The sequence below is a fragment of the Culicoides brevitarsis genome, chromosome 2 (assembly GCF_036172545.1).
Source record: "Culicoides brevitarsis isolate CSIRO-B50_1 chromosome 2, AGI_CSIRO_Cbre_v1, whole genome shotgun sequence".
In the NCBI taxonomy this organism is placed as follows: domain Eukaryota; kingdom Metazoa; phylum Arthropoda; class Insecta; order Diptera; family Ceratopogonidae; genus Culicoides; species Culicoides brevitarsis.
Genome location: NC_087086.1, coordinates 19,565,487 through 19,593,476, shown reverse-complemented (window position 1 = coordinate 19,593,476; position 27,990 = coordinate 19,565,487). Strand labels below are relative to the sequence as shown.

Genomic DNA, 27,990 nt, shown 5'->3' with positions numbered 1-27,990 from the left:
TCATTTTTATCAGCGTCATACCAGAAATTGAGGTAATTAATAAAAAAATTTGTGTGTTCGTGTTTGGAAACAATCGAAAAAATATTTTTTAATTTTTTTTAATGTGTGTCGCAAAATACAAACATTTATACAAGTGACTCAGTGCGTAATAAAAAAAATAAATATTTTAAAAAAATTTAAAGAAAAATTAAATAAATAGTAATTCGGCGAGTTAAAAACCATTTCTATGAAATAATCTTCACGCTACTTATTTCTTCCCTCATACAAGTAGTATCATGTATACAACATGCATTAATATATTAATAATAATAATAATATGAGCAATTCACGCAAATATGGGATGCTTGTTTGCCTGCCTCTTATCATCATCGCATTCTCGGTGAGAGTCAGTCTAATTCTGTGTTTGCTCAAATCTACTCAAAATTTTAAATTATTGTTCATTTTTTTTTGTTACTTGCTGTGCTTCTTGTGAATTACTAAACAAATTTTAAATTATATTCAGGGGTAATGTTGTAACATATCATTCCAGTTATTTATCATCAAGTTTTGTGCGTGTGTGTTAAGTGACGAAAAAAAAAATGTTTATTCTTGTTTTTACCTTAATCTTAATAATTGAACGTTATTAGCAAAATACACGAGAGACCAACCGGATTAAGACCGAAAAAGAGCGTCGTCGTACCGTGTAGGGCACGTAATTCATGGACAGAAACAAAAGGTGACAAAAATGAATGATTAACTATGTAAACAAGACGAAAACTTATCTGATGCTGCAATATTTTGAATTTTGTGTCTCGATGAATTTTTGAAAATATATAAAAGATGCGACAAAAAATCTTATTAAAAGCTAATTTATTATCACGAATTAACTACGATTTTTTTTCTCCCTATCGAATTCCGGTCTTATCGCGAGCGTATTAAAAAGTAATTTGATAGAAAGTGATAAATGATGAAAATAAAAAAAAAATAATTAATAATTTTAATTGGAAAATGTCTTTGTTGTGTTTCGATCGCGTAGAATTTAAAAAAGACAGCGATAAGGAAGATAAAAATTTAAATCGTAAGAATTTGTTTCGTTTTGAAATACACAATGGATGTATGCAATGAACATTCAATTTTAAAAAACGCCATCTGGTGGTTTAAAATTTGTCCGTTATATGTTTTAGTCACATGTGATCATGTTTAATATTTTCTCGACGAAGAAATAAGTAAAAAATTTTACATTGATTCACTTTCACTCAAATCAATATTTTTTTTGTGCCTAAAAATTATTTTTTGTTTATTTGAAAAAATCTGAAATTTTTTAGAAATTTAAACATTTTTCATCAAAACATCAACTTTGGCTTTACGAAGGATAATAAAAAAAATATTTTTTTATTAATCGTAAAATAAACTATTTTTCTATTGAATTGAGAATTAAGAAATAATAAGGCGAATTTAATTTTAATTTTAACATTTTTTTATATATTTTGTGTTCTTTTGTGTTCATGAGTGTCCAAAACAGCGAAGACAATAAAATATATATTATTTTTTTTAAATATCTTTCTATTTTTCAACATTAACTTTTGAACAATAAAATTGATTTTATGATAAGTTATTTTTAAATTTTTTCTCCAAAGAACAAAAACATAATAAATTCTATTATATTAAATAATTATCTAAATTATTTTTTTTTTAATTTAAAATTTACATAAGAACAAGAACTAAACAACTTTTAAGTAAAAATTTATTCCATTTATCATAAAAATATATCTAATTGATTAAAATAAGTGAAATTTGTAAAAAAAATAATTTTTGGTAATCTTTAACAAAATATTTTTTTTTTCTAAAATGATTGAAACTTAACTCTAATAATATTTTGAGGTGTAAGTTTAAGATTCAAATAATGTTTTTAAATAAATAATAAAAAAAAAATAAAAAAAAAACTAATTTCAAAAATGAAAAAAATCTTAAAACAAAACTTTATAAATAATGTTGATAAAAAAAGTTTAAAAAATTAAATTGTAAAAAAAAAATAATATAAACTTTAAAATTTTGTAAAATATTAAAAATAATACTTGAATAAATAATTTAGTTTTATTTGACATTTATTTTTACTTATCTACTGAAAATAAAAAAAAAAGTTGTTAAAATAAATAAAGGCAAAAAAATCAATATAGCTGAACTTCAGTTCAATAAACTTATTTTTTCGCATATTATTAAATTAAATATTAAAAAAAATAAATAAAAGAAAAAAAATCAATAAAAAATTCTTTGCGACATTAATCATTAAATTTTAATATTGATTTACCTTTCCCGCAAATTAAATTAACGTGTTGTGCATATTGTCGCTAAAATTTTGTCAACAATACAATTTTTTTACTTTTTTGAGCGTTTTTAATTTTTTTTTTACTTTTTAGATGCATTGTCGTCGTGGAGAGCCGTGTGACCCTTAAACGAATCGCATACAATTAAATAGTTTGGCATCACAAAATAGACCAAAAATAACGCAAAACGCGATCGCGCACACACCAAATTAATGCGTCCAATTGTCAACCGCGTGTGTGTTGCGGCAATTGTTATTCAAATGCTTTCTGTTGTGCTCTTTCAAGATGACTGACGAGATTATAATTGTTAATAGTAATTTACATGAGTCAAATAGCACCAACACCACTATGACATCGTCGTTGTCGTCGTTGTTGCCGTCGTCGTCGTCGTCGTTGTCGCCGCCGCTATCGACAGAACCACACCAAGCAACAATTAATAAGAATAACAGCAACACCGTTGAACAACTGCTGCGGCTGCATGACTCTCCGTCGCAAGTCGTCGAAAAATTTATTAAAACTCAAAATAACATCAGTAATAAAGATGATGTCGAAGCAGCAGTATCGGACACTAGTTGCTACAATTGTACACTAAACGCCAATAAAAATAATAGTCAAAAGTTGTTAATAGATAGCTCACATCAATTATTGCCTTCGCAACTAGCGGTGCTGCCGTTACAGCAACAACGATCGAATTTTGCCGTAAATTTACATGCGTATCAGTCGAGTGGCAGCGCCACCAGCAATAACTGCATTAAACGAGATTTATCGTCAAATACCGACAAATCAGCGGAAAATCAATTATTTTTGCCGTACGAAAAGTGTCTGGGCCACGCGAAGCACAAGTGTCACAGCACGGGCTGCAAAAAGTTGATCAGTCTCCACAAGTCCCGCTCAAAATCCGACACTTGCTTGAACAAAAACACCAAAAATCAGCATTGGCACACATTCACCAAAAAAACCACATCGAGCAACGATCACATTGCTGGTAAGTACCCGACATTTACTTTTCTTTTATTTTTTTTTCTTATCGAGAAGGTTGTAAGTGAGAGATAAATATTGACTTTTACGTGCATGAGCCTTTATAATTATTGTTAAAATAATAAAAATAAAAAAATTAAGCGCTGATTGATCGCTGAACACGAGATATTTGGCGAGTTAATTAGAGGCTCATCACTTTTTTTTTTCGTTATTTTGAAAATATTTCTATCTCGACAACTTTTCTAATGTCGAAATATAAAATTTGCACTTGATCGTTAATCAATATTGTCATTAAGTGAGAAACGCGTAAACAATCGCCATGCGAGGTCACATCTATATAATTTCGTGTGTAGCTCAAAATTTGTCCATTTATTAACAAAAGTTTGTGATAACTGAACTCATTTAAATAAAATTCTATTTTAAGAAGAAGAATCATCGTCGTCTCCGATTTTTCTGCCCGGAAAGTAAATTGTTTAATTTGAGTCGATTAAATTAAAAACAAATCATTTAAATTAAATTCTCTCTGTTTCGCTCTCTTGGTTGCGTGCCCGAGAAAATGATACAAGGCGAAAAGTAGTGAAATGTACGCGAAAATAGATTTTCAAAAGGAAATTGCAAGTTACGCGTGTGCAATTTCGGTCTGTTGAGTTTTTCTCTCACACTTGGGGCACTTTTCAAAAAATGAAATATTTGTGTAATTCCACGCTAACACTTTCACCCACTTACCCTCTAGAGGACGACGGGACCCTTACGTCACCACTGAATGTCCGTTCCGATGACATCAACGACCCTTTTATAGTTTGTCTCAAGGAAAAATCTCAATATTTCTACGATTCGCTTGTCGCGCACGATCAAACCAGGACAAAGTCACACAAATTCCCATTTAAGAAATCGACGTCTGTGGAACACCTGCCCGTTGACAAGTTGCAGTATGCGTCCGACATCGTGAACAGCGGTGGAAATTCGCATTTTTACAAAGGTCCAGAGACATTTAACAAGAAACCAGTCGCAAGCAACGGCAACGGCGCCAAGAGTAAACAACATTACCCGAGAGTACAGCAGTACGGTAGAAAAGTCAGTGGCATCGGTAGTCCCTTTGAGAAGAAGGAAAATATCGAAGAAGAAGAGGAGGAGCAGCAAGACGACGACGCGTTACGATTTATTTGCGAAAGTGGCATTTTGGGATCACCCGTCGAGATAATGGGCAATGCAATTTCGGGCATTTTTCGCAAGCAGTCAAAGGTGACGACGTCTTTTCAGGAACCGGTTAACAAAGAACAGGTAAGTGGTGAGCTTTTTAGTAAATCCACTACTCATCATACACTCCATTAATCTGACAAATGACAAGTAAATAAAAAAAACAAGCTAAAATGTGAAAAGTCTGTGGCGTGATGTGAGATAAAAGCGCTTTTTACGCGAAATTTAATTAAAAAATTTATTTAACTTTAAGATTTTTTAAATTATTTTAACAATATTTTAGCTTTTGGGAATCTATTTTGATATAAAAAGGTTTAAAAATCAATTAATGAAGATAAATAATCGAAATTAATTGTTAATATTTGGTTATGATTACAGTTGTCAGAAAGAAAAATAAATTAATTTAACGTTTAACTTTTAATTTAATTTAAACTCAGTTTTTATTAAAGTTCGTTTGAACTCAAAATACTAAAATATAAATAAATAAATTAGAAAAAAAAATATTTATTATTATTATTTATTTATTATTATTATTATTTATTTATTATTATTATTATTATTTATTACTTTTTTCTAAATTTAGAAATAAATATTACATGAAAAAATTTGTGACATTTTTTGTAAAATAAATAAATTCGTAAATATTTTTTTTTCATAAAAATTTCGGATTTCTCGTATATTTATTTAAAAAAATTTTTTTTTAAATATTTATTTTTTTTTTTGTAAAAATTTTGGATTTCTTAAATTTTTCTTTTTATTTTTTGATTTGTTATATTTTTTTGATAAATTCTATAAAAGTTATAAAAATCAAAGAAATTGTTTTCCTATAATTAAAAAAAATTTATACAAATTATTTGAATTATTAAAAAATTATTAATTATTAAAAAATTAAAAAATTAAAAAATTGAAAAATTAAAAAATTGAAAAAATATTAAAAAATATTAAAAATTATAGGAAATTTTAATTATTTAATTTTTTATTATTTATTTATTTTTTTTTTATTAAATTTATTTATTTTTTTGAGAACATCATATTTCTAAAAAAATTAATTCAGTTTTTGTCACAATTTAAAAATTTACAAAAAAAAATATATATCGAAAAAAATGTTTAAAAATACTTAACGTTTATTTTTTTTATTTCTTTAGAAAATAAAATTTTAACCGACAGCCGGATCAAAAAAAAAATCTCAAAATTCTTCACCGCAAAACGCAACCAAAAAAAATTCATTCATCTCACATATTCACTCACACATCGAGACCCCAGCTAAACACCTTGCTACGATCACGCACGCACACCACCGCACATTACTTTACACTAATATAACATCAAGTAAAATAATCAAAAAAGTAAAAATAAGTGTACTTAAGTATACACGATGATATTTTATAAACAGTATAAAAGCGAGTTGTTCATTCCGCATTTACACTTATATAAGTTTAGTACACGTTTAATCGTAGAGTTGACATGTTGTCCGCAGATTAGCAGATTTATAAGAAAAAAAAACGCGAATTATTTTGTCTCTTTTTTCAATACTTTCAAAGCAATTTAATTACTTTATTCGTACTCGAGTATCGAATCTTCCGAAATAATCACAAAAACAAACAATTCCGAACAAATTTTTTGGATCAAAAAAACAAGTGAACAAAAAATAATTAAAATCAACAAAACGCAGACAGACAGACAGAGACATTTACATGAGAAATAAAAGTAAAATAATAAAAATCACGGCACTAAAGGTGTTGTAGTGTGTACAAAAAAAAATAAAAAGATTGTTTGAACAAAACAACTATCGACTTAAATTGTCACAGGTTCGTCTAACTACGAAAAATAAAACAAATAGATACGCAAAAATTATCTAGCGCAGTTTCAGGGCCCACACATCACATACACGAAAAAATTGTAAAACGTGAACACAAAATAATCGAGTACCTACGGATCACTAAGTAGTGAACTTGCTTCGTAGTTCTACGCGATATTGTCTTTTTTTGAAATTAAAATATAATGAAAAAAATGTTACTTGTTGCCTTTGTGCATGTACCTAGACGACACGATCGACGTGCATACAGTGCAGTCGCTGTACCTTTTTTCTACAATTAACGAGATTTTTTTTATTTTATTCAATTTATTAGTAATTTTTGAACTATTATTATTTACATTATATTTATTTCGCATTATATTCAAATGAGAGCAACGAAAAAAAAAATCAGCGTATTTATTGCTTGTTGAAACAATTAAAGGGAAATTTTTTGTTGTCTCAATGATGTTTGGGTTGTGCATGTTCAATGTCTTTCGCGTGAAATCATACAACAATATCGCGAGCAAAAATGAATAAATTGAAATAACATAATAATATACTTGTTATCAACCCAGCCAGTGTGTCAGTGATGTTGTGTACGGAGGATATTCATTCATTTTTGCGTTGCATGTTGTGAACTTTTACGCGATTTTTACCGCATTTCGAAATTATTTTGACAAAAATGAGGTTCAATGTCCATCGTGTCCGTCTATCCGTAACGACATGTGAATTTGCCACTGTTAATTCAAGATAAAATTTAATTATGACGTCATCCATACAAAAAAATCGAATACTTTCAGTCTTTGGAAAATTTAAAATATAACAACGTATTTTGTGGAAAATCTCGGAGAATTCTTGGAAAAACTACGAAAATTCATGGAAAAACTAAAAAATTTATGGAAAACCTTAATGATTTTTATAATATTCGAAGGATTCTCGTGACCAACATAAAAAAATTGTGAAAAACTTCGGAAAATTTGTAGAAAATCTAGAGAAATTCGGGAAAAACCTCAGAAAACTCGTGAAAACTCGAAATTTTTTTAAAAACCTAAAAATATTTAAGGGAGTCTTGTGACCAAAGTGAAAAATTAATTAACATGAGAAGTAAAAACTTCAAGAATATCTCGGAAAATTCGTGAAAAATCTTGGAAAACTCGTAAAAATCTGAAAATTTTGATTTTTTTTAAATAATAAAATATTTGAGATTCTATCGTGTGAAATTTGAGTAGGGTAAGAAATTAAAAGCAATAGAAAAAATCGGGAAAACTCAGAAAATTCGTGGAAAACCTTAAGGAAACTCGGAAAATTCCGTATGAATCATAAAAAATTACAAATTTTTAAAATCTTTCAAAAATCTTAAAATGTTCTTCGTGAATTTTTTTTTAAATCTCAGAAAAACCCGGAAAACTCATGGAAAAACTTTAAAAATTTCCCGATTTTTTTTTATTATTTGTCTGCTGCTGTATTAAATTTGAAATGCGGTTAAGCTATTTTTTTTCAACGAATACCTTTAAATCTCGTCTTTTTTTGTGTGACTGCAAATTCAAGTTTGCGCATCAAAAATGCAAACATAAAACATCTCGTCGCGTCTTATGTAATTTCTGGGCACCACAATGTGGGTGACATAAGGTGACATGATAAGATTCCAGATGTGCCTCGCCTATGTAGGGCAGATAAGAGGCAATTTTTCCACACAACGATGAATGAAATTGAATAAAATTTAATCTAATTGAGAATTTTATATTTTACGCACACAACCGCGTCACGTCGTTCGCACACAACTACAAAGTTGAAATAATCACAAAACCAAGTCGCAAGTCGAGGGAAGATACACAAATACCACAACAAATGTCATCTCTGACATTCGTGTAGCTTGTTTTTTTTTTGCTGATGAATTTTTATTGTTTTTTATGGTATTTATTTTAAGACCAACGAGGATTGTTAATGATTAATGGTTCTCGCGAAACAAAAATTACTAAATTCAACTTTCATTGACATTTTTGCCGCATGAGAGACAGGTTCCTTATGAATTTTGTGTTTGTGTGAAGACAACGAACAAAAAAAAACTTGATTGTAAATATCGTCACAGAACGAGAGAACTCGCAAGGCTCGGCAATGGGCCAAATAGGTCGAATATCATTAAGAAAGTTGCCGCAACGGATAATTAACTGCAAATTTTTTAATTGGAACAAGTGGGAACAAGTAACAGTTTTAGCTTAAGGCTGAAGCGACAATTAAATTTTTGTGCGAATTTTTGACCTACCTGATTTTGTCGAGATAACTTCATGTGGGGTTCGTGCTGTAACGATAATGGAAATTTTTTGAATTACATGTTAAAAAAAATTGAAAAATTTTTATTAATTAATTTGAAATGAAATTTTTATATTTATGACTTTTTTAAAAAGTTTTTTCAAAAATTAATTGATTTATTTGCAATTAAAATTTGAAATTAATAAAAAAATAAAAAAAAATATTCATTAGTCAAACCTAAATGAAATAAATAAACTTTTATTAAAAATTTGAAAAAAAAAATTAAATTAAAATTCAATTTTATTGAAAGTTCATTAAATAATTAAAAATTAAATCAAAAATTTAATTTAATTTAAAAATGTTGGTTTTATTGATAAAATTAAAGATTTTTCTAATGAAAAATTAATTTATAAAATAATCTGATTTTTTTTTTGTTCATTTTAGTAATATTTTTTTAAACCAAGTGAACCAAAATTAAAGTAAACATTTTAATGTGTTTTTATTTTTTCTAATTTTTTGTAATTTTAGTAATTTAAAATTTTTTTTTTTGTGAAAAGTTAATATTTGAAAAAACTTTGCCATTTCCAAGAAAATTTCCATTTATTTGTTTAAAATTATAATTTTTAATTTGAATAATTAAAAAAAAAATATTTTTGTTAGTTTGAGTTTGCAAAAAAAAAATTTAATTAATAAACTTTTAAATTAATTTAACATAATTTATTAATTTAAAAAAAATAATAAATTTTGCTCTAAAACGAGAATTATTCAAAAATTGCTTAAAACACGAAAAACATTTGAAAAATTTTTCACTCTCATCACACCACAACAACACATCAACAACAAGTTTATTTACTTTTCATCTGCCAAGAAGAAAATTCTTGCAACGTCCTTCATCATCTCCCCGAAAAAAAAGAAAATAAACACACGAAAAACCACTTCACCGATACTGATACTGCCTGTGTTAATTTTTCCACAGATCCGCAAAAATTCGCTAGTATTAATGAAACAAATCAGTGATATGCGCCGCAAATCATTAACAGAAGACTATGAATATTTACGCAACACTGCAGTGCCGAACCTGAAACGGGAATTAAGCGAATATGAAATTAAGGTGGCCACGTACGAGGACGAGGTGGTCCAGCTACGGAACATCATCAAAGCACGCGACGACGAAATTCTCAAACTCAAAACAGAGATTCACAAGTTGAAGGTAAGTCAAATTTTTTGTTTTTGCTTCGTACCCCACCAAAATGCAAATCCCGCAATGTGATTTATTCCTCTTGATATTTATTAATTTTTTTTTTCGTTTGTTAAATCAAGTAATTTTTACCCGTATCCAGCTCGCTTTTTGTTTTTGGGGCAACGACGAGAAAAACACACGTTTGAGTAAATAAACATTTTGTGCGGCGCGGCGGCGATCAAGTTCAAAAATAAAATTTTGTGTATGCTGATATTTACTTTCTATTTCAATCCGATCCGAGAGGCAACTTTTTTTTTCGTACACGCAAACAAGAATCGCTGTGCGTGTCAGTGTGTATCGACAACAACAACAACAACAACTAATACTTGAAATAGATGATGTGCTAGTTTTCTTATAAGATTTGATATTCATCGTATTTTTTTTTGCTGCTGCTGTTATACGACTACGACGTGCCCCAACTATGAATACAACAAAAATTAATTCATTTTTATAACATTTTACTACACATTAAACAAATCTCACACAAATACACAAAAATGAATCTTTTGAGTCCACATGTGCATGTGTGTGTATTAAGATAAGATTAACATATGAGCTTGTCATTGTGTGGTGCACGGATGAATGAAGTTGGATTATGATCCTCCGAATTCCTAAGTTTGCGAATTCTACTGGAATTGAGTTAATTTAGACGAAAAAAATTAATATTTTTATTTTACTCTCATTTTTTTGTATTTTATTATATTTTTAATTTTATTTTATTAAAATATTTATTTATTTTTTTTTTATTTGAAGAAAAAAATATTTTTTTCAATTCGAACGTAGAAATTAAAATAAATAAAAATTTGAGGTCACGTGATTTAATTTTTATTTTTCAAAGTTCAACTTAAAAGTAGAGAAAAATCAAACAAAATCTCCTTATAAAATTTTTAAATTTTTGGAGAAAAAATTGTTCTGGTCATTTTTATTATTTTTTTTTTTTTATTTTAATTTCAATACATAATTTTTTATTGCTTAATTTTAATTAAAACTATTTTTTATAATTTTTTTAATCAATAAATGTCAAAACTATTCATATTTTTCTCACGACAAAAAAATAAGACAAAAAAAAAATAATCGCCTAAGCAGCAAAAATAAAAATAATTTAGTAAAAACCAGATTTCAATTGCGAAAAAAAAGTCTCGCGACATTTATCTTATCAAAACGGCCAACGTTAGCACAAAATAATAATAAGGAAAAATATTCTCTTATCATGTTAATGATTTTATGAGTTCCAATAGTACAATAAATAAATAAAACAGTCCCAACTTCGCTGAAAACATGAATAATATAAATGTTTTTTTTTATGAAATCTGTCAATATTGTAAATAAAAATGCCTTTTATTGTTATAACATTAGTCATTTTTTTTTTATCTGCGCGTCTAAAAATAAAAAAAAAAGTGTTTATTCGATGATTTTTTTTTATCGTTTCAATCATGTTTCGGGTTCTTTTTTTGCTTTGCTAGGCAAGATAAATAAATTAAAAAGAAAGATCCGTAGTATGTGATAAACACGATTGAAGATTTTTTGGTGGTTATTTTTATGACTTTTTTTTTGAAAGAAAATTCAAGGTAATTTGTTTTATGATTGAATTCATGAAGTTTGAAGTATTATTGTGAAATGTTTCTGGTTATGTGAAATATAGAATTTTGTCGAAAATTAATTGATTTTATGATTTTCACATGTTTTGAAATGTTTGACACGTAAAAAATCATGTTCGATTACAGGTGTATTTTAAGTTTTAGCAAATTAAAATGTTTATTTTTTTATTTCTTTTTAAATACATGAAAATCAAAAGACACGCAATTAAACATTTTGTAATAATTTTCCTATTACTTACATATATTTTTTTGCTCTGATCTTGTAATAATTTGTTTTATTGAACAAAAAAAAATACAAAAATTACATTTTATTTAATACACTTATTTAGTCGAAGTTCAATTGATATTTCCTTAACCTTAATTTTAAAATATTGATTTTTTTAAGTGTCATACAAGCATTTATGTGACAAGCAAATACTAAAAATATTATTTTTATTTATTTTATTTTTTAACAAAATAGGTGTATTTAATTATTTTTAGTAAAAATTATTATTTTTATTAAGATCATTATTATTTATCATGAAAAAACGTAAATTTATTTAGTTGAAACCGGTGTTTAAAAATTTTTATTTTATTTTATTTTTTGTTAAATTTTATTTATTTTTTAATTTATTCATTCAGTTTAAAGCTATGAAACTAACCTTTTAAAAGTTATAAATAAAATTTAATAAAAGGGGACGAATACTTGGAAAAAAGAAAATAAAATTTATTTAAAAAAAAATTATTATTATTTTTTTTAATTATTTTAAATTTTCGACACCTATCTATAAAATCTTCGAATTTTTTACTATATTTTTTCATATAAAACTTTAAAAAAAATATTTTTTCATGAATCTACAATTTTTTTTATTTCAGGAAAATAGCTTCGAAATACGAAAAAAACATGATTTTAATTTTTTTTAAATTTTAATTTAAATTTGGACATATTTGGTCATTAAATAAAACAAAATTTTTGAAAATAATTGTCAAATTTATAAGTATAAAAAAAAAATATCCAAAATGTGACAAAACTAAAAATTGTCCAAAAAACATTCTCTTATCTCCAAAACCCTCGAAGTCGCATGACAAAAATAGATCACTGCAAGCGATATTTTATTTTATTTTTAAACGAGTTCAGAGGTTACCGAGCGACTCTAATGCAAATTGTGCAATTGTAAACTGGATTCCAACTAATTTCAATAACAATAAAAAGTCTCTCGAAGGAAATCTGGCACAGACGTCACAACGCTCGTTCGCTCGTCACATTTGATTACAATCAAAAAATGCAAATTAATCTGCCAAAAACTTCTGCGCTGCACAAAAAGTCCCTCTTTATTGCTCTCGAAATTGCATGTTGTTGTCGATAACAACATTACCTCAAATTAGTAACGCACACGATCCAAATCGGACCAAATGTAGCAGCAGCAGCAACTCGCAAATAGTATCGCAGCACAGCAGTCGTCGTCGTAAATGCTGAAAAAAATGAAGCAAAAAATCATACATTTCACATTTAATAACAAAATTAAAATATCAGTTGTGCATAGTTAGCTGTTTGTTTGGTGCGTCGCATTTGGTTTACTTGCTGGCCGACTAGCTGGTTGCTGCTTGTTGAAAGCATTATGATAGTGTTGCATTACAACATAAATTGTACGATACATAATAAATCAAACAGCAAAGATATTGCATTTATGGCGCTTTTTTGTGTGTTTCTATTCAAAATGGCATAACGGTAGTTGTGCGGATCGGATTTGTAAGTGATATTGTGAATGCAACAACTATCGACTAATAATATAATAATGATCAAGCAACAATTATACTTTTTTGAAATAAAAAAAAAATGTTTAGACACACACACGTGCATTGATTAATGCATTTTATTTTACGATCTCTATATTATTAATACGAAAGCCAAACAGAAAAAAAATTGCGAATTATTTGTACTCGCCACTAATAAATAGTGTGGCCAAACTTGATAGTGCGAACTGATAAGACAGAAACGTGATGATATGGAATAAATCAGTGTCATGTTTGGAAAATTACCGAACGAATTGACTCAGGGGTGATCTGCACGTAGCCAGTATGTAGCAAAAGTGTCGCAGATTGATGCGAAATATCATTTGAAGATTTATGGGATCGCGGATCAAAGTTGACTTTCTGATGAAATGTCTTGAATTTTAATTAAAATGGAAGAAAACTAATAAAATTTTTAATTTTTCGTGATTTTTGGTCAAAATTTTAATTTAAAACATTTTTTAAAAAATAAGTTTAAAATAATTTTGAGGTGCAAAATCTTATTAAATTAACGAAATCTGCTGAAATATTTAATTATGATTGACAGGCGTCAATTCCACATTTCTCAAAAGTAGAATTTTTAATTTATTTTTAATCATATTTCATGATTTGTCGTAATTTGTCGATCATACATTATTATAAAGAAAATTTTTCGCAATCTTGTTAGTATTTATAATTAATTAGTTTTTTAAAATACAATTAAAAGAATTGGCGAAATTTGGTCAATATTGAATTTTAGATGATTTTTCTTTAGTTATTTGAATTTTTTTCTTAAATAAATGTTTTTATAAAATTAAAAAAAAGTAGTTCAAAAATTAAATTTTGATGTTTTTTTCAAACATAATTTATATTAGTTTAATTCAGATTATTTATTTTAGAGAAAACTTTTTTCGTGATTTAGCATTTTTAATAATTTTTTTCAATTTTGGAAAACAAAATTATTTAATTTATTAAATTTAATTTAAATATTATTTTTAAATATTTTTATAAAAAAATAAAAAAAAATCTAAATGAATATTAAAATTAAAATAATTTAAATTCAAAATTAGTGAAATAATTAATTAAAATGTTTAATTTAATTTAAATTCATTTTTTTAAAAATAATATTTAAAAATAAAAATAATGAAAAGTAGGTCTTCGGACCGCGGTGATGCATCCTTAAACCTAACCTAATGAAAAAATACAAATTTTCCAAAATTTTCAAAAATCTATTTATAAAAAAATGATATGAGATTGCGAACAAACTAATAATTTTTTGATATCACAAAAAAAATTATAATAAATATTCCTGATAAAAAAAAATATTATCTACTTCAATTAATAATTAAATAAATTAATTAATTAAATCAAAATTAATTAAATAAAATTACTTAATTTATTAAAAAATTAATTTCATTTAAATTTAAAACTTTTATTGTTCGAATTATAATTTTAGAAAAATTATTCATATTCATGATTATATTTTTTTTTTTTTTTTTTTTTTGACTAATTAAAAAATTGACAAATTTTTAAAAAATGGCCATCCTCTTGTAACAACAAACGACGGTCTTGTGTTTTAATAAAATAAACGTCTAATTTACTAGCACACACCATATCATAGCAAAGCACTTGCATTGCGTCATATTTGTATGCAGCAGTGACTTCGACAGCAGCAACATGAATATATCACTTTCAAACTTGCAATTTTTTCCCTTTTGCCACGACGCGACGAGCCAGCATACGTACAAGAGTGTCGTCTAGCGAGTGATGATTGTGTCAACATACTATTAAATTATAATTCGCATTTTGATTTGTTGTCTATCAATTTCTTGCATTTGCCGTGCCTAGACTTCATTTTTTTTTTTTAACTTGGAAACAAAATTTTTTTCCATCAAAGAATTTTCACACAAAGTAATAAACACTTGAAGTGATCTGTATTTTCTTTGGCTCGCGCATCGTCGGACATCCAGTACAAATAAACATCCAAAGTGATTTATTGAGGTGCGTATAAAATTATTTGTCGACAGCTTAAACGTAAAAAAAAATTGCAGATTAAAGTCGTTATGTGGAAATATTTTATTTTAATTCGCATGAAACCAAAGTGGCAGCGCGAAAAAATAATAAACAAAATTTATGCCACATCAGATTGTGATGCGAGATGAGTGACGGATGATAAACGAATGAAAAAAAAAGATGAAAAACGTCTGGAGTTGCCTGCACTGCGCGGTTGAGATGGAAATCAATCACGGAAAATCGGTCAAAAAACTTGTTCTTGTATTTAATGAGATTTTATGTAATAAGTTGAATGTTCTGGGCTTGACAAGAGTTTTTTTTCCGCGCCAAGTTTAGATTGTTGAACAACAACTCACGAAAAAATAAAAAAAAATATCCAATTTACATTCCTTCAATTCTCGCATTGAGCTGCAAATAAACATTTAAAACACTCGCTTCTAAATAATATCAATGTATCAATTGATTTTAATTGATTCTGATTGAATTGTTTAATTACATACGCATATTTATGCAACACACAAAATTCACGAGAAATATACGGCGACGACGCAGCTGACACGATTACCAGTCGCACACAGCACTCGTGAAAAACGATACGCCTCTAACGGATTTGAACTTGGAGTGGCATACAAATTATCTAACCGCTCTCAAATCGAGTATTTTGTGTGTTTTTCCCCCTCCATGTCCCCAAAAGCCTCGAAAAAACTCAAAGTCTCTCGAAACTAATGCCAATTTTGTGTAAAGCTTGTCTCCCACTTGCCTCTTTCCTCCACACAGAGTGTCCTGCAACAGACGTCTGCGACATCGCCCATCACACAAGATGCTCCGCAAGACCTCTCCACGATCCAGGAGACGCTACTAGAGCACCAAGACATCTCCCTGTACGAACCAAATGCCAACTACGAAGTCGATCCCACGCAAACGACGACCACGACCCAAGCTGACGTGAATTTCGGTGGACAACAAAAACGCGCCAATGCCCATTTGACGCCGCTCCCGATGCCCCTGACGAAGAAACAGGGTGTTTCGGGCGAATCGTGCGACACGCAACGCCAAAGTGCCACAGACATCTCCATACAAAAGTACGAGAAGGACTTTCGGTCGAAGCAGCTCATCAAAGATGCCATCATGGACAATGACTTCCTCAAGCACATCGATAGCTTGCAGATACGCGAGTTGGTGGAGTCGATGTTCAGTCGGGAGTTCTCGACGGGCGATTATGTGATACGTGAGGGCGAGGCGGGCGCACATCTCTTTGTATCGGCCGAGGGCGAATTCGAGGTTATCAAGAATGGCACAAGTCTCGGCAAAATTGGGCCGGGCAAGGCGTTTGGGGAATTAGCAATATTATACAATTGTACTCGCACGGCAACAATTAGAGGTGAGTTCAGATATTTTTTTAAGAAGCCTTTATTTGCGTTAACAGAACATTTTATTTTATTTTTTTTATTTTTCCATGACCTAAATTTCGTGTCAAAAATACGAAATATTAAAAAAAATGAATTCAAAAAAATATTTAATAAAAATGAGCTACCTATAACATTTTTAAGATTTTTCATTTTTCATAAGGGAACACCTGAAAAACGTGAAATCCCAAAGGAATAATTAAAAATTAATTAATTCTCTTGTAAATATTTTTTCATTAATTTTTTTCAAATATTGGTAATATTTTTAAATGATTAAAATACGATAAATATTTGTCATTAAAGTGATTGAGATATATAAAAATTATTTATGATTTTTGAAATAGTTTTCCTTATTAAGTAACTGATAAATTATAATTTTTGAGACCATTTATCAATTAGTTTAGTGAACTTTATTGGTTTTTGTATTAAAAAGAAAAACAAAATTTAAATTAAATTAAATTAAAAATGTAATTTTTAGAATTTTTTCGACCTTGAAAATTATGTTTAAAATTATTGTAAAAAATAATTTTTATTTTTTTTTTAAATTAATTTTTTGAAACGACATTTTTTTTTATAATTAAAAATATTTTAAATAAAAAAATCAATTATTATTTTTAAAATTTGAATTGAATTATCAAAATTATTTTTATTTATTTTTTAATTTTTTTTTAAATTACAATTTTATTATTATTAATATTAAAAATATTTTTAAATAAAAAAAATAATTATTAACATTACAAGATCACAGAAAGTTATTTATTTAAAATTTATCATTTTTTTCCAAAAACATTTTTAAAGTAATTTAATAATAATTTTTATATCCCCCATTTTATTCTAAAAACATAAATTGAAAAGATTTTTAAAATAATTTTAATGTTTTTTTTATTTAATTTTATATTTGATATTTTTTTAATTTTTATAAATTTTAAATAAATAATTTTTTTAAATTAAAATTTTCACAGCACTTACCAATTCACGAGTATGGGTACTCGATCGTCGAATTTTCCAGCACCTCATGATGCGCACGGGAATCCAAAGGATGCAAGAGAATACGGCCTTCCTGAAATCCGTGCCACTGCTTAAAAATCTAAATAACGATGTACTTACAAAGATTGCTGATGTACTTGAAGTGGTAAGGTGTTTGTTTGTTATTGCAAATTATTTTATTTATTATTTTAACGTTCGGTTATCCTTGACATTCATTCGCAAAGAACAAAATTTATTCAAATATCTTGTGTGTAATTGAGCTGCTGCTCGTTCGTGTCATCATCGTAAAGCAGCACGGATTTTTTTTGTCGTTTTTTTTTTTTGCGAGAACGAGACGTCATGTACTCATATCCTAAATAGCACATAAATATTCATTTTTTACGACACGGTTCACCTCTAGATCTCTGCCGTTAATGTGTTATTGTATCTCTCTCGGTTCACGTTCAATTCAATTCTATTGATTATTATTATTACGTCATTAGATCAATTGCAAAAACGTACACCGAAAACTAATACGACCATCCGGGGAATAGTAAAAAGGATGAAGAAGATGAAAAAGACGCCGAACGAATCTTACCTGAGTAGATTTTCCCCTTCTGCGGTTCGCGTCTGTCCTGTTTACGAGCGTCATGAGAGCCCGTCTTGTCGGATTTGATTGAAAAATGTTTTAACTGACATGAATATTTTATTTTCTGCAGGAATTCTATCCAGCCGGTACATATATTATTCGACAAGGAGCTAGCGGTGACACATTTTTCCTCATCAGCCAGGGAACTGTCAAAGTTACTCAACGTGTGCCAGGTACTTTACTCCGATTTTCGTCATTTTTCATCGATTTCATCGAAATTTTCCCATTTTAGGTGCCCAAATTGAAGAAGAAATCCGCATTCTCGGTCGTGGCGAATATTTCGGCGAACAAGCGTTGATCAAAGAGGACAAACGAACGGCAAATATCATCGCGATGTCTCCCGGCGTCGAATGTTTGACGCTCGATCGTGATTCCTTCACGCAACTCATTGGCAACTTTTGCGAGGAAATTCACTTCAAGGACTACGGCGATCAAAAACGCATTTTTGCCTCGAAGGGCGAACTCATTCAGCCAACGGCATCCGCAACGCTGGGCGAAACGAAACAAGAGATGCTCGACATTGACTTGTGGGACTTGAATGTGGTGGCGACACTGGGTATCGGTGGTTTTGGTCGCGTGGAGCTCGTAAAATGCGAGAAAAATGGCAATTTGAGGACTTTTGCGCTGAAATGTCTCAAGAAGAAGCACATTGTGGAGACGAAGCAGGAAGAGCACGTCTATAACGAACGAAAAATCATGTTGTCGTGCAAGACGCCGTTCATTTGTCGCCTTTATCGCACGTATCGCGACAGCAAGTACGTTTACATGCTACTTGAGGCCTGTTTGGGCGGCGAAGTGTGGACTATCTTGCGTGACAAGGGCAATTTCGACGATAACACGACACAATTTATCATTGCATGCGTTTTGGAGGCATTTGATTACTTGCATTCGCGCGGAATTGTCTATCGCGATTTGAAGCCGGAGAACTTGATGCTCGACTCGAATGGCTATGTGAAATTGGTGAGTTGAAATTTAACGGTTTTTTGATTAAAATTCATTAAATGATGAAATTTTAGGTCGATTTTGGATTTGCTAAGCACATTGGACTCAGCAACAAAACGTGGACTTTCTGTGGCACGCCAGAATACGTTGCACCGGAAATTATCTTGAATCGAGGACACGATCGTGCTGTTGATTGTTGGTCTCTTGGTATTCTGATACATGAACTTCTCACTGGAACGTAAGTTTTCTTATTTTCTGGCAACAAAAAAAATTAAAAAATTATCTAAAATTTATTTCAAACTGTTTGTTCTTTGGTGAAAAGTCAATGATTGTAAAAATTTTCAATTTTGAAACAAAATTAGATGATAAAATTATTTTTTTTGTCTTAACAAAAAAAAAATCAGAGAAAAAAAAATTTATACGAAAAGAAATTTTTAAGATTTTTTTTTTAAACCTTGAAAAATTTCAAATTTTGTTAAAATGTGATATAAATAAAAAATAGTAAAATTTTAGCGCCTAAAAATTAAAATTAATTTCTTCTCTAATTGTTTTTCGAAAACCTACTTAAAAATTTTAATTAAATTTTATTTAATTTTTTTTCATTTTTACAATTTTTTAAAATTAATTTTACCAAAAAAATAAAAGAAAATTGACTTAAAAGTGTGGGACAGTGTGAGAAAAAAAAATGTTGAACAAAAAGTTTGAAATAAATTTTAAATTGAATAAAAAATAAATTAAAAATATTAATTGATCAAAATTCCAGACCACCGTTTGCCGCATCCGACCCGATGAAAACCTACAACTTGATATTGAAAGGCATCGACATGATTGACTTCCCGCGACACATGTCACGCACAGCCATTAGTCTCATCAAACGTCTTTGCAGAGACGCGCCCGCAGAACGGCTCGGCTACCAGAGAGCTGGAATTCAAGAGATTAAGAAACACAAGTACGAATTTTTTTACAATTTTTTTTGAATAAAATATTAATTTTTTATTAAATTTATTTTAGATGGTTTGCCGGCTTCGATTGGGATGGCCTCTCAAGCCTGACATTACAGCCACCTATTTTACCGAAAGTAACGGGACCCACAGACTCATCCAACTTTGATGAATTCCCGAGCAAAACTGAAGTGCCTCCGGATGAGACCTCTGGATGGGATTCCGCATTTTAAAGCTCTTTAATAAAAAAAAAAGAAACAGACGCAATAACGCTAGAAAGTAAAGTAACAAGAGAAAAATACTAAATAGCTTTAAATCGTAGCCTTTTTGGACATTTTGAATGTCATCGCGGTGAATTACAGCTCAAACGATAGAAACAAAAGTGTCAATAATTTAATAGTTTTTAAATGTTTATAAATATATTTTTATCTCTTTAAATATTTTATTACCTATCTTTTTACGAGAAACCAAAATTTATATATATTTACATGTTATTTTCCATTTCTTTTTATTTTTTGTTGTTTATTTTAGTCAATAAATAAAATATTTAATCGTCAAATCTCACCTAGAAGAAAAAAAATTGCCGCCTTTGTTGTGACCATAAAAGAAAAAAATCAAGGCGATTGGCAATAAGCAAAAATGTTTCATTTAAATTTTTATAAAATATATTTTTTTATAAAAAAAATTTTAAGAGTGCCTTAAAAAAATAAAAATAAATAAATTTAATGAAACATTTTTTCTCATTGCTCGAATTGCTTATTTTGATCAAAAATTATTGTTTTTATTTTTTTGTAATTTAAAATTTAGAACAAAAATGTAAACTAGTGTATTTAGAAATTAAATAAGATTACAAAATGTTAAGCGTTTCTATATAAAATTTTAGTCTTTTACTCTAAAAAGCGGTCATCATGACACTCCTAACAAGCGTTTGAGGTATTCTTGTCTCGCTCCCGGCAGATTTAGATACATGGAATACCAATCTCTGTGCATAAGGACAACTACTTTGTAGCCTAAGACCTCTAGATGGTACTTTTTGAGTGCTTCGCTGCCTTTGAGATCTGTGGAATTTTCGCAAAAGGCTTTCGGTAGAAGAGGCACGATGGCTAATCTGAAAAATTTAAAGAAATTTATGAAAAAAATATGTTATTGGCAAAAATTTTAACTTTTTTGTTTGAAGTATAGGATATCAAGTCAAGTTTTTTGTTTCTAAAATATTGAAATTCGACAGACTCGATTAAAAATAATTGTTTTTTCGCTAATTTTATCGTAATTTTTAGTATTTTTTCCATTTTCGCGTCAAATTTGGAAAAGCGCGAATTCATAACATTTTCAATAAAATTTTTGGATAAATTAAAATAAAATCAAATTTATTTTGAGGATCTTTAGCCGAATTTTTCTAATTCTTATAATTAAAAATATAAGAAAAAAATCTAAATTGTTTTGATAAAAATGAAAAAAATTCAGTACCTTATTAATTAGCTCATTTTTACGAAAAATTGAGATCTTATAACATTTTTATGGAAATTCGACATGAAATTCTTGCGTTTAAACAAAAAAAAGTCAAGTTTTTAAGATGTTTAAACTTACTTTGTAACTTTTTCTAAAATTTTTTGGTCTTCAATTGGTGGTGGTGCAATAAACTCCTTTTTGTCATTCAAATAAAGCACATAGTCGATCTAAAAAAAAAACAAAAAAAAAATCCGATTTAAAATATTGTTTTTTTTTAAAACAAAAAACTGATATTTTTTGTGGAAAATGCTAAAAAACGAACTTTTGGTTTTTAATTTCAATTTTTGATTAAATTTGAGCTTTTTTTGATAAAAAAGAATTTGATCTCGAGATCATTTACAAATTACCAGGCGTTCGCTTTACGATCTCACTAGTACTGTTATCCGCCGAGCATCGAACTCCGCCATGAGAATAGAAATCCCAGTGAAAAAATTAAAAATTTGTGACTGTCCCAATATTGGGGTTTATCAATTTCATTCGTCTCAAATACTCGTGAGTACTGTGATCCAGCAATCACAAACCCCGTGCGTCATTTCGAGCGAAAACAGCAGTGAGTTGTATGAAAGTGATAAATCAATTCGCCATTTTGCTAATTCAAATCAAAACGCCATTCAAATCCAAATCACAACAAAGACGACGAGTGCGAAAATAAAGTGAAAATTCTCATGCAATTTAGCCGCCGTTCCCGTGTAAATACATTTATTGCTGTAAATAAGCACACACGCTGCACAAAAACATGGATTTGGGCGATCCGGAAGACCGGGTTTTCGCGGCAGAGCGCATCATCAAGAAACGCATGAAGGGCCGCAAGACGGAATTTCTCGTAAAATGGAAAGGATGGAGTCAGAGGCACAACACCTGGGAGCCGGAAGAAAATATTCTCGATCAGAGGCTCATCGACAGCTTCGAACGGCAACAACGAAAGTGTAAGAATTGCTTTTTTCCTTCGATTTTTTGGTTCGAAACTGATTTTTATGTTTATTTTTTTAGCGGGTAAAAAGTTTGAACTTGTTCAAAAGAAGAAAAAGGCATTAAGCACGCTGCTAAAGCGCCCCTTGAAGGACACAAAGAAGCAGGAAGAGAGCGAAAGTGAGGAAGACGAGAAACCAAGCTCAAGTTCACAAATAAAAATCAAACAGGAATTGGACAAAGACGAGTCGTCAGACAGCAGCGACGATGAAGTGCTTTGCAAGAAAGAAGTTCCCGCAGCTCCACAGCCCGAAGCAAAGAGAAAGGCCGAGGTTCTGTCAAAGGAATCCGGAAAAATTGGAATAACAATAAAAACTTCACCGCCATCGGCGACACCAACGTCAGTGGTGTTCGCAAAGGAAGAAAAACTCAAAAAAGAGCAAACTGGAACGACGGATTCGAGTTCGGCACCTGAGAAAAAATCCGAAGATTCGTCAGATGCGAAAAAAATAAAACTTCATTCACCTTCGGACAACAACAAATCGTCACTGGCAACGGAAAAAGCTTCAAATAAGCCATCCGTAACGCCGATCGTGACCCCAACGACACCCGTTGTTCCTCCCCTCGCGATAAAAACGACAAAAGATGAACCCAAAACGAGCACAATGCCACCACAAAGTACAACAAAGGAAGAAAAAGACACAAAACCGCCTTTCCTCCCGCAAAATCATCAGCAGCAAACTCAGACAAAGCAAGATTCTCACACCGCAACCGCACCACAACCGCTTCCCGAGCCACAAACGCCGGCAAAGCAGCAACAACAGCACCAACCAACAGTACCGCCGCCACCTGTTGTGACGCCAGCTGCACCAACGTCGCCTTATCACGAGTTTGCCGCACCGCGATTGTGGCTGCCAAAGTTCCAACTAACGGACCAGATATTCATCACAGACGTGACAGTCAACTCGGAAACGGCCACCATACGAGAGTGTAAGACGGAGAAGGGATTCTTCAAGGAACGCACAGCCATCAACTCGAATCAAGAAAGTATTCCGGTGACACAACCGTAAATGGCTGGATCATTCTAATTTAACAGTAATTTAATGCTAAACATTATTTTGAAGTAATAATAAGCTCTTTTTCTATAGATTAGTACGTAATCGTAAGACTAAATAGTATTTATAGAATAGCCTGAGTAAGCAAGTACGCATAAAGTACCTAATAAATTATTATAAGCGTAGAAGAAATTCGAGGTTTTTTACTTTTTTCATCGATTTTTATGGTAAAAATTGAGGTTTACTTAGGAGTAAAGAAATTCATTCGCAGCTTGACATTCGTTCGAAATTTAGAAGCTTTTGAACTCTTCAATAATTTTTTTTGAGAGTTCGGATTTAAAAAAATGTTTTTTATTAAAACTAATTAGAAGAATTTAGTTACTGAAGTTGAAGATCAATGAATTCTTCAAAAATTTGAGAATTCGGAAATTTTTTAACCAAAAAAAAAAAATGATTTTTTTGCAGCTTTCTTTGAATTCTCGTAGTAAATTCTTCTAACTAAATAAAAAAATTATATCTTCAATAAATTTGGTGAAATTTAAATAAATAAAACTATTTTTATTATGATAAATTGGAAAATATTGAATTTTTCAAAAAAGTTTTGAGAATTCGGAAATTATGTTAATGAAATATAAATTATTTTTTTTGCAATTTTGTTTACATTCTTCCAATAAATCACTTCTAAAAACATTAAAGAAAATAAAAAAAATTCAAGATAAAAAAGTAAATAAACTAAAAAAATTAAAGTTTTGAATGAAAAAAAAATTGAATTCTTCAAAAATATTTTGAGAGTTCGGAAATTTATAAAATAAATTACTTTATTTTTTTTGCAATTGTTTTAAACTCGTGAGATACTTCATTAAAAAATAAAATACTTTATTAAAAGACGTAGATTTTTTACTGTGTAAATTTTGTTAAATAGTATAACAGTTCGAAAAATTAAGTATTGAGAAAAAAAATCATAAAAATAAAATAAAAATTCATCATCCCATTTTAGTAATTTTTTACCAATATCTTTGTTTGGGCGAATAAATTAGTTTTTCAATCAGGAAAATTTGAAATTTATAATTAAATTTAAAAATTTTATTTTGTCGCGCCTCTTATTTTGATTTCGAAAATTTTAAACAAAAAGTCAAAAATATTTTGAATTTTCTCCTTTAAATCTTAAATTTTTTGCTCACATATTATAGTTTTTTGACGAAAAAAATATTCGTCTTAATTTTAAAAAAATCAAAATTTTATAAAAAATTAAAAATTTTTCATGCCACTCAATATTCGAAAAATCAGTTTCTTCCTTCTTAAAAAATTGAAATTTTTTATCGACCTAATTTGGGATTTTTCAAACATTTTTTTTTCCAAAGTGGTTTTTTGATATTTTTTAAATAAAAATAAATGTTTCAGTAAAAATAAAAACTACTCACCCGATATCCGTAAGGAGTAACAAGACTCTGCTTCAAGTGACTTGGATTTTTGACGAGTTCAAGCAGTTCTTTTTTCACATCGGAACTGAATCTCGTCTGATAATTTGGTTCTTAAACGAAAAAAAAATATTTTTTAAGGATAACGAAATATTAAATTTTCAATAAAATCTATCTAATTCAAACAAGAAATCTAAAAATTAAAAAATATATGAAAAATTTAAAATTTTTCAATCATTTTCTACAAATTTTTAGAAATTTAAATTTTTAAATATTTTAAAAAAGAAAAATATTTTTCCAAAAATTTTTATTAAATATTTATGAAATATTTTAAATATTTAAAAATTATCATAAAAAATTTCATTAAATATTTACTTTTTTTTAAATATTTTAAAAAAAAAATAAAAAATATGAATTAAATTTTAATTTTCTATGAAGAAAATTTTAAAAACTTCTGTCACAGTTTTTTAATTTTTTGACGATAAAAGCCATTATAATTTTTCATTATTTTCATATCAAATTTAAAAATATAAATAAATGATTTTTTTAAATTTTAAAACCTAAAATTAAAATTTTCATCAATTTCTCACCTTTTGCCATTTGTGCTTCGATATAATTCTGCTGAAACCACGGAACATTCGCTTCCGGATAATGCAGACACACCGCTCTATTTAGCTCCATCAAGTAATTTTGCACTCGATCGGGATACCTCGCCTTATTGTAACAATTTTGAATTTCCTCTTCGACGCGTTTTATGAAATTTATGTTAAAAACATGCGAAATCATGTCCTTATCCAGTGCCTTCATATAGGTGAGTGCGAGACACGACTGAATTATCATCAGACTAGACAAAAAGTCAAAATCACGTTTGAGAATTTTGTTTGCAACGGCAAAAAATTCCTCATTTACAGGCGAATATCCGATCGTATAAAAATACCACAACACTTTTTCGAGCGTTAGAGCACCCACGTATTCACTGTTCCGACAAATGTATTCGATGATTTTGTCGAAAAGACCAGGTGAGCGATACGAGGAGACAATTAGATTGACACAAACTTCGCGGATGATGCGCGAACTGAGTTCACTTGTGGCAACAACTTCGTCAAATTTGGTGATTATTTTTTGGAACATGTTATTTTTTCGCGAACATTTTCTCTTGTTGAAGGATTTCAGGATGAAACCGACGTCAGTGATGCTTAGATGCGGCAGTGCCAAATGTCGTTCGGCACATTTGTTCAAAATTTCCTCGAATTTCAGGAGATACGGCGCTTCCGATGCGGAAATGTAATTTTTGTATCGCAATCCGTACGCGATTTGGACTCCTTTAGACATCTGCAGACAATCGTAGATGTTAAACTGCTCCCACATATCTTCCATTTTCTCCAATACATAATTGCCCAATTCCTTGTCCGCCGTAAAAATATTCGAATATGCGACAATAAAGGCCGTTGCTCGTGAAAACGGTGACGGCATCAATGCTGTCGTGCCATGCTGAATATCGTGATACAAAAAATCCAAAATTGTTTTTTCGAATTTTTTGTGCCGAAAGGTCCCGCTAAAGTTGCTGTTGAAATGCATGTAACGATGAATTTGCCGGAATGTGTTTGAAATGTCCAAATTTTCCGCATTTGATTCGATAAATTGCACAATTCGGTCCCAAAACTGGTAACACAAGTCCGTATCGACTTTTTTCAGTTGTCGCAACACGTAGAAAAACATCAAAAAATTCGTCGGACTCTCCAGCAAGTCGTTCGCGGATGACTTGAGTTCCATGGCGAGCGCTTTTTGGCGGTCCGGCAACATTTCCAGCGTCAAACAAGAAATTAATTCAGGGCATGGCGTCGTTGTCATCAATTCTTTGGCTCGTTTCACGATTTCCGGTATGAAATTCCACGGTTCACAACTACTTCGGATATGTTTGAACAAATAAAAGATCTGTTTGGCTGTCAAAGTGGGCACTTCCTGTTGCGTCAACAGGATTAAGTCACGTGTTAGCTTCGTATTATCGATTGTCCATTCGGGATCGTACAAGTAAAGCAGGATTTTTAAATTTGTTTTGATCGTTTTGTCATTTAGGACGCCGGTTTTCACGAGTTCCTCGACTTTTGACTTGTACAAGTGTTTCATGTCGTCGGGAATCATTCCAGCGAGGTTCAGGAAGCAAATTGTGATGAAACGAATAATTTCTCGGTCGGTACACCGTAAAAGACAATCGTTGAGATACGGAATAATTTTGATGCAGGTTAAGTACGGATAGAGCCCGGTCTCGGAAAATATCGAAACGACGAAGCGAGATACAGCGGACATTGTTACAGCATCAGATTCAGCTTGAAATTTGTCGAGAAATGTTTCGATGACTTTTTGCTGTAAAGGATTGCGGATTTGCATGCCTAGTTTGTTCAAATACCTAAAAAAATTAATTAAATATTTAAAATTTTAATTAAAACAAGGAAAAATTTTCTCACATGAGACAACAACTCATTTCATCAAACGATAATTTTCCATCTTCTACGAATTCTTGCAACTTTTGCAACACTCTCGTCATTTCCGGCGACATAAATACTGATTTTTGGATGGAATTGAGCTCTTCTATTTTCGGCCTCCATTGAACCGGTCCATAATGTTCGGTTGCTTGGGGTTTCAGGGTTTGCCAGAGCACGATAACTGTCTGACAAACGACTTCTTTGGTGATTTCCGAGTCGCTTTTTTCAGAAATTACTCGTAAAATTTCCTCCACTGAACTAGCTTCATTCAATTTTTGGAGTTCCGTAAAATTGTCGGGATACAAAGTGTAACGAAGTTCCTGATTTTCTTCGAAAAATTCGTCAAATTCCAGAATATTTGGTTCAATGTCGCCGTCATAGTCGATCGGTATTTCTTGCGGTAGAGCAGAACTTGTGCGAAATGTTTTTACTTGGAGTTTGCTGCAGAAATTTTTGTCTTTAAGGTTTAGTGGTCTTTGTAGGGAGAAACTGCGTTTCCGAATGTTCCTCAGGGCAGAAAGTCTCGAAAAGGTTAAATTTAGGCGATGAACCAGGCGTGACATTGCGTTGTTTTAGTTTAATTTTTAAG

At 29.8% G+C, this 27,990-nt stretch overlaps 3 protein-coding genes across 4 annotated transcripts; 2 read left to right on the top strand and 1 right to left on the bottom strand.

The window, feature by feature from the left end:
• On the top strand, positions 1-20,857 carry LOC134832795 (cGMP-dependent protein kinase, isozyme 1). 2 transcript variants are annotated; one of them, XM_063846961.1, is made up of 11 exons: positions 1-32; positions 2,397-3,288; positions 4,015-4,562; positions 9,500-9,733; positions 15,868-16,504; positions 17,492-17,661; positions 18,215-18,317; positions 18,377-19,104; positions 19,161-19,324; positions 19,850-20,035; positions 20,098-20,857. In XM_063846961.1, the coding sequence occupies exons 2-11, from the start codon at positions 2,589-2,591 to the stop codon at positions 20,258-20,260; spliced, it is 3,633 nt and encodes a 1,210-aa protein (XP_063703031.1). In that variant the 5' UTR covers positions 1-32; positions 2,397-2,588; the 3' UTR covers positions 20,261-20,857. The 2 variants fall into 2 exon arrangements, with proteins under 2 accessions (XP_063703031.1, XP_063703032.1); XM_063846962.1 differs by having other exon boundaries at positions 3-32; positions 15,901-16,504.
• LOC134832796 (uncharacterized) lies at positions 20,788-27,990 on the bottom strand. The gene is made up of 5 exons (XM_063846963.1): positions 27,384-27,990; positions 25,509-27,325; positions 24,922-25,031; positions 21,615-21,703; positions 20,788-21,135 (listed from the first exon to the last, which is right to left on the bottom strand). Exons 1-5 carry the CDS (start codon positions 27,962-27,964, stop codon positions 20,934-20,936), a joined length of 2,799 nt encoding a protein of 932 aa, XP_063703033.1. The 5' UTR covers positions 27,965-27,990; the 3' UTR covers positions 20,788-20,933.
• Positions 22,158-23,685, top strand: LOC134832800 (polycomb group protein Pc-like). Its single transcript, XM_063846968.1, has 2 exons — positions 22,158-22,462; positions 22,527-23,685. Exons 1-2 carry the CDS (start codon positions 22,273-22,275, stop codon positions 23,513-23,515), a joined length of 1,179 nt encoding a protein of 392 aa, XP_063703038.1. The 5' UTR covers positions 22,158-22,272; the 3' UTR covers positions 23,516-23,685.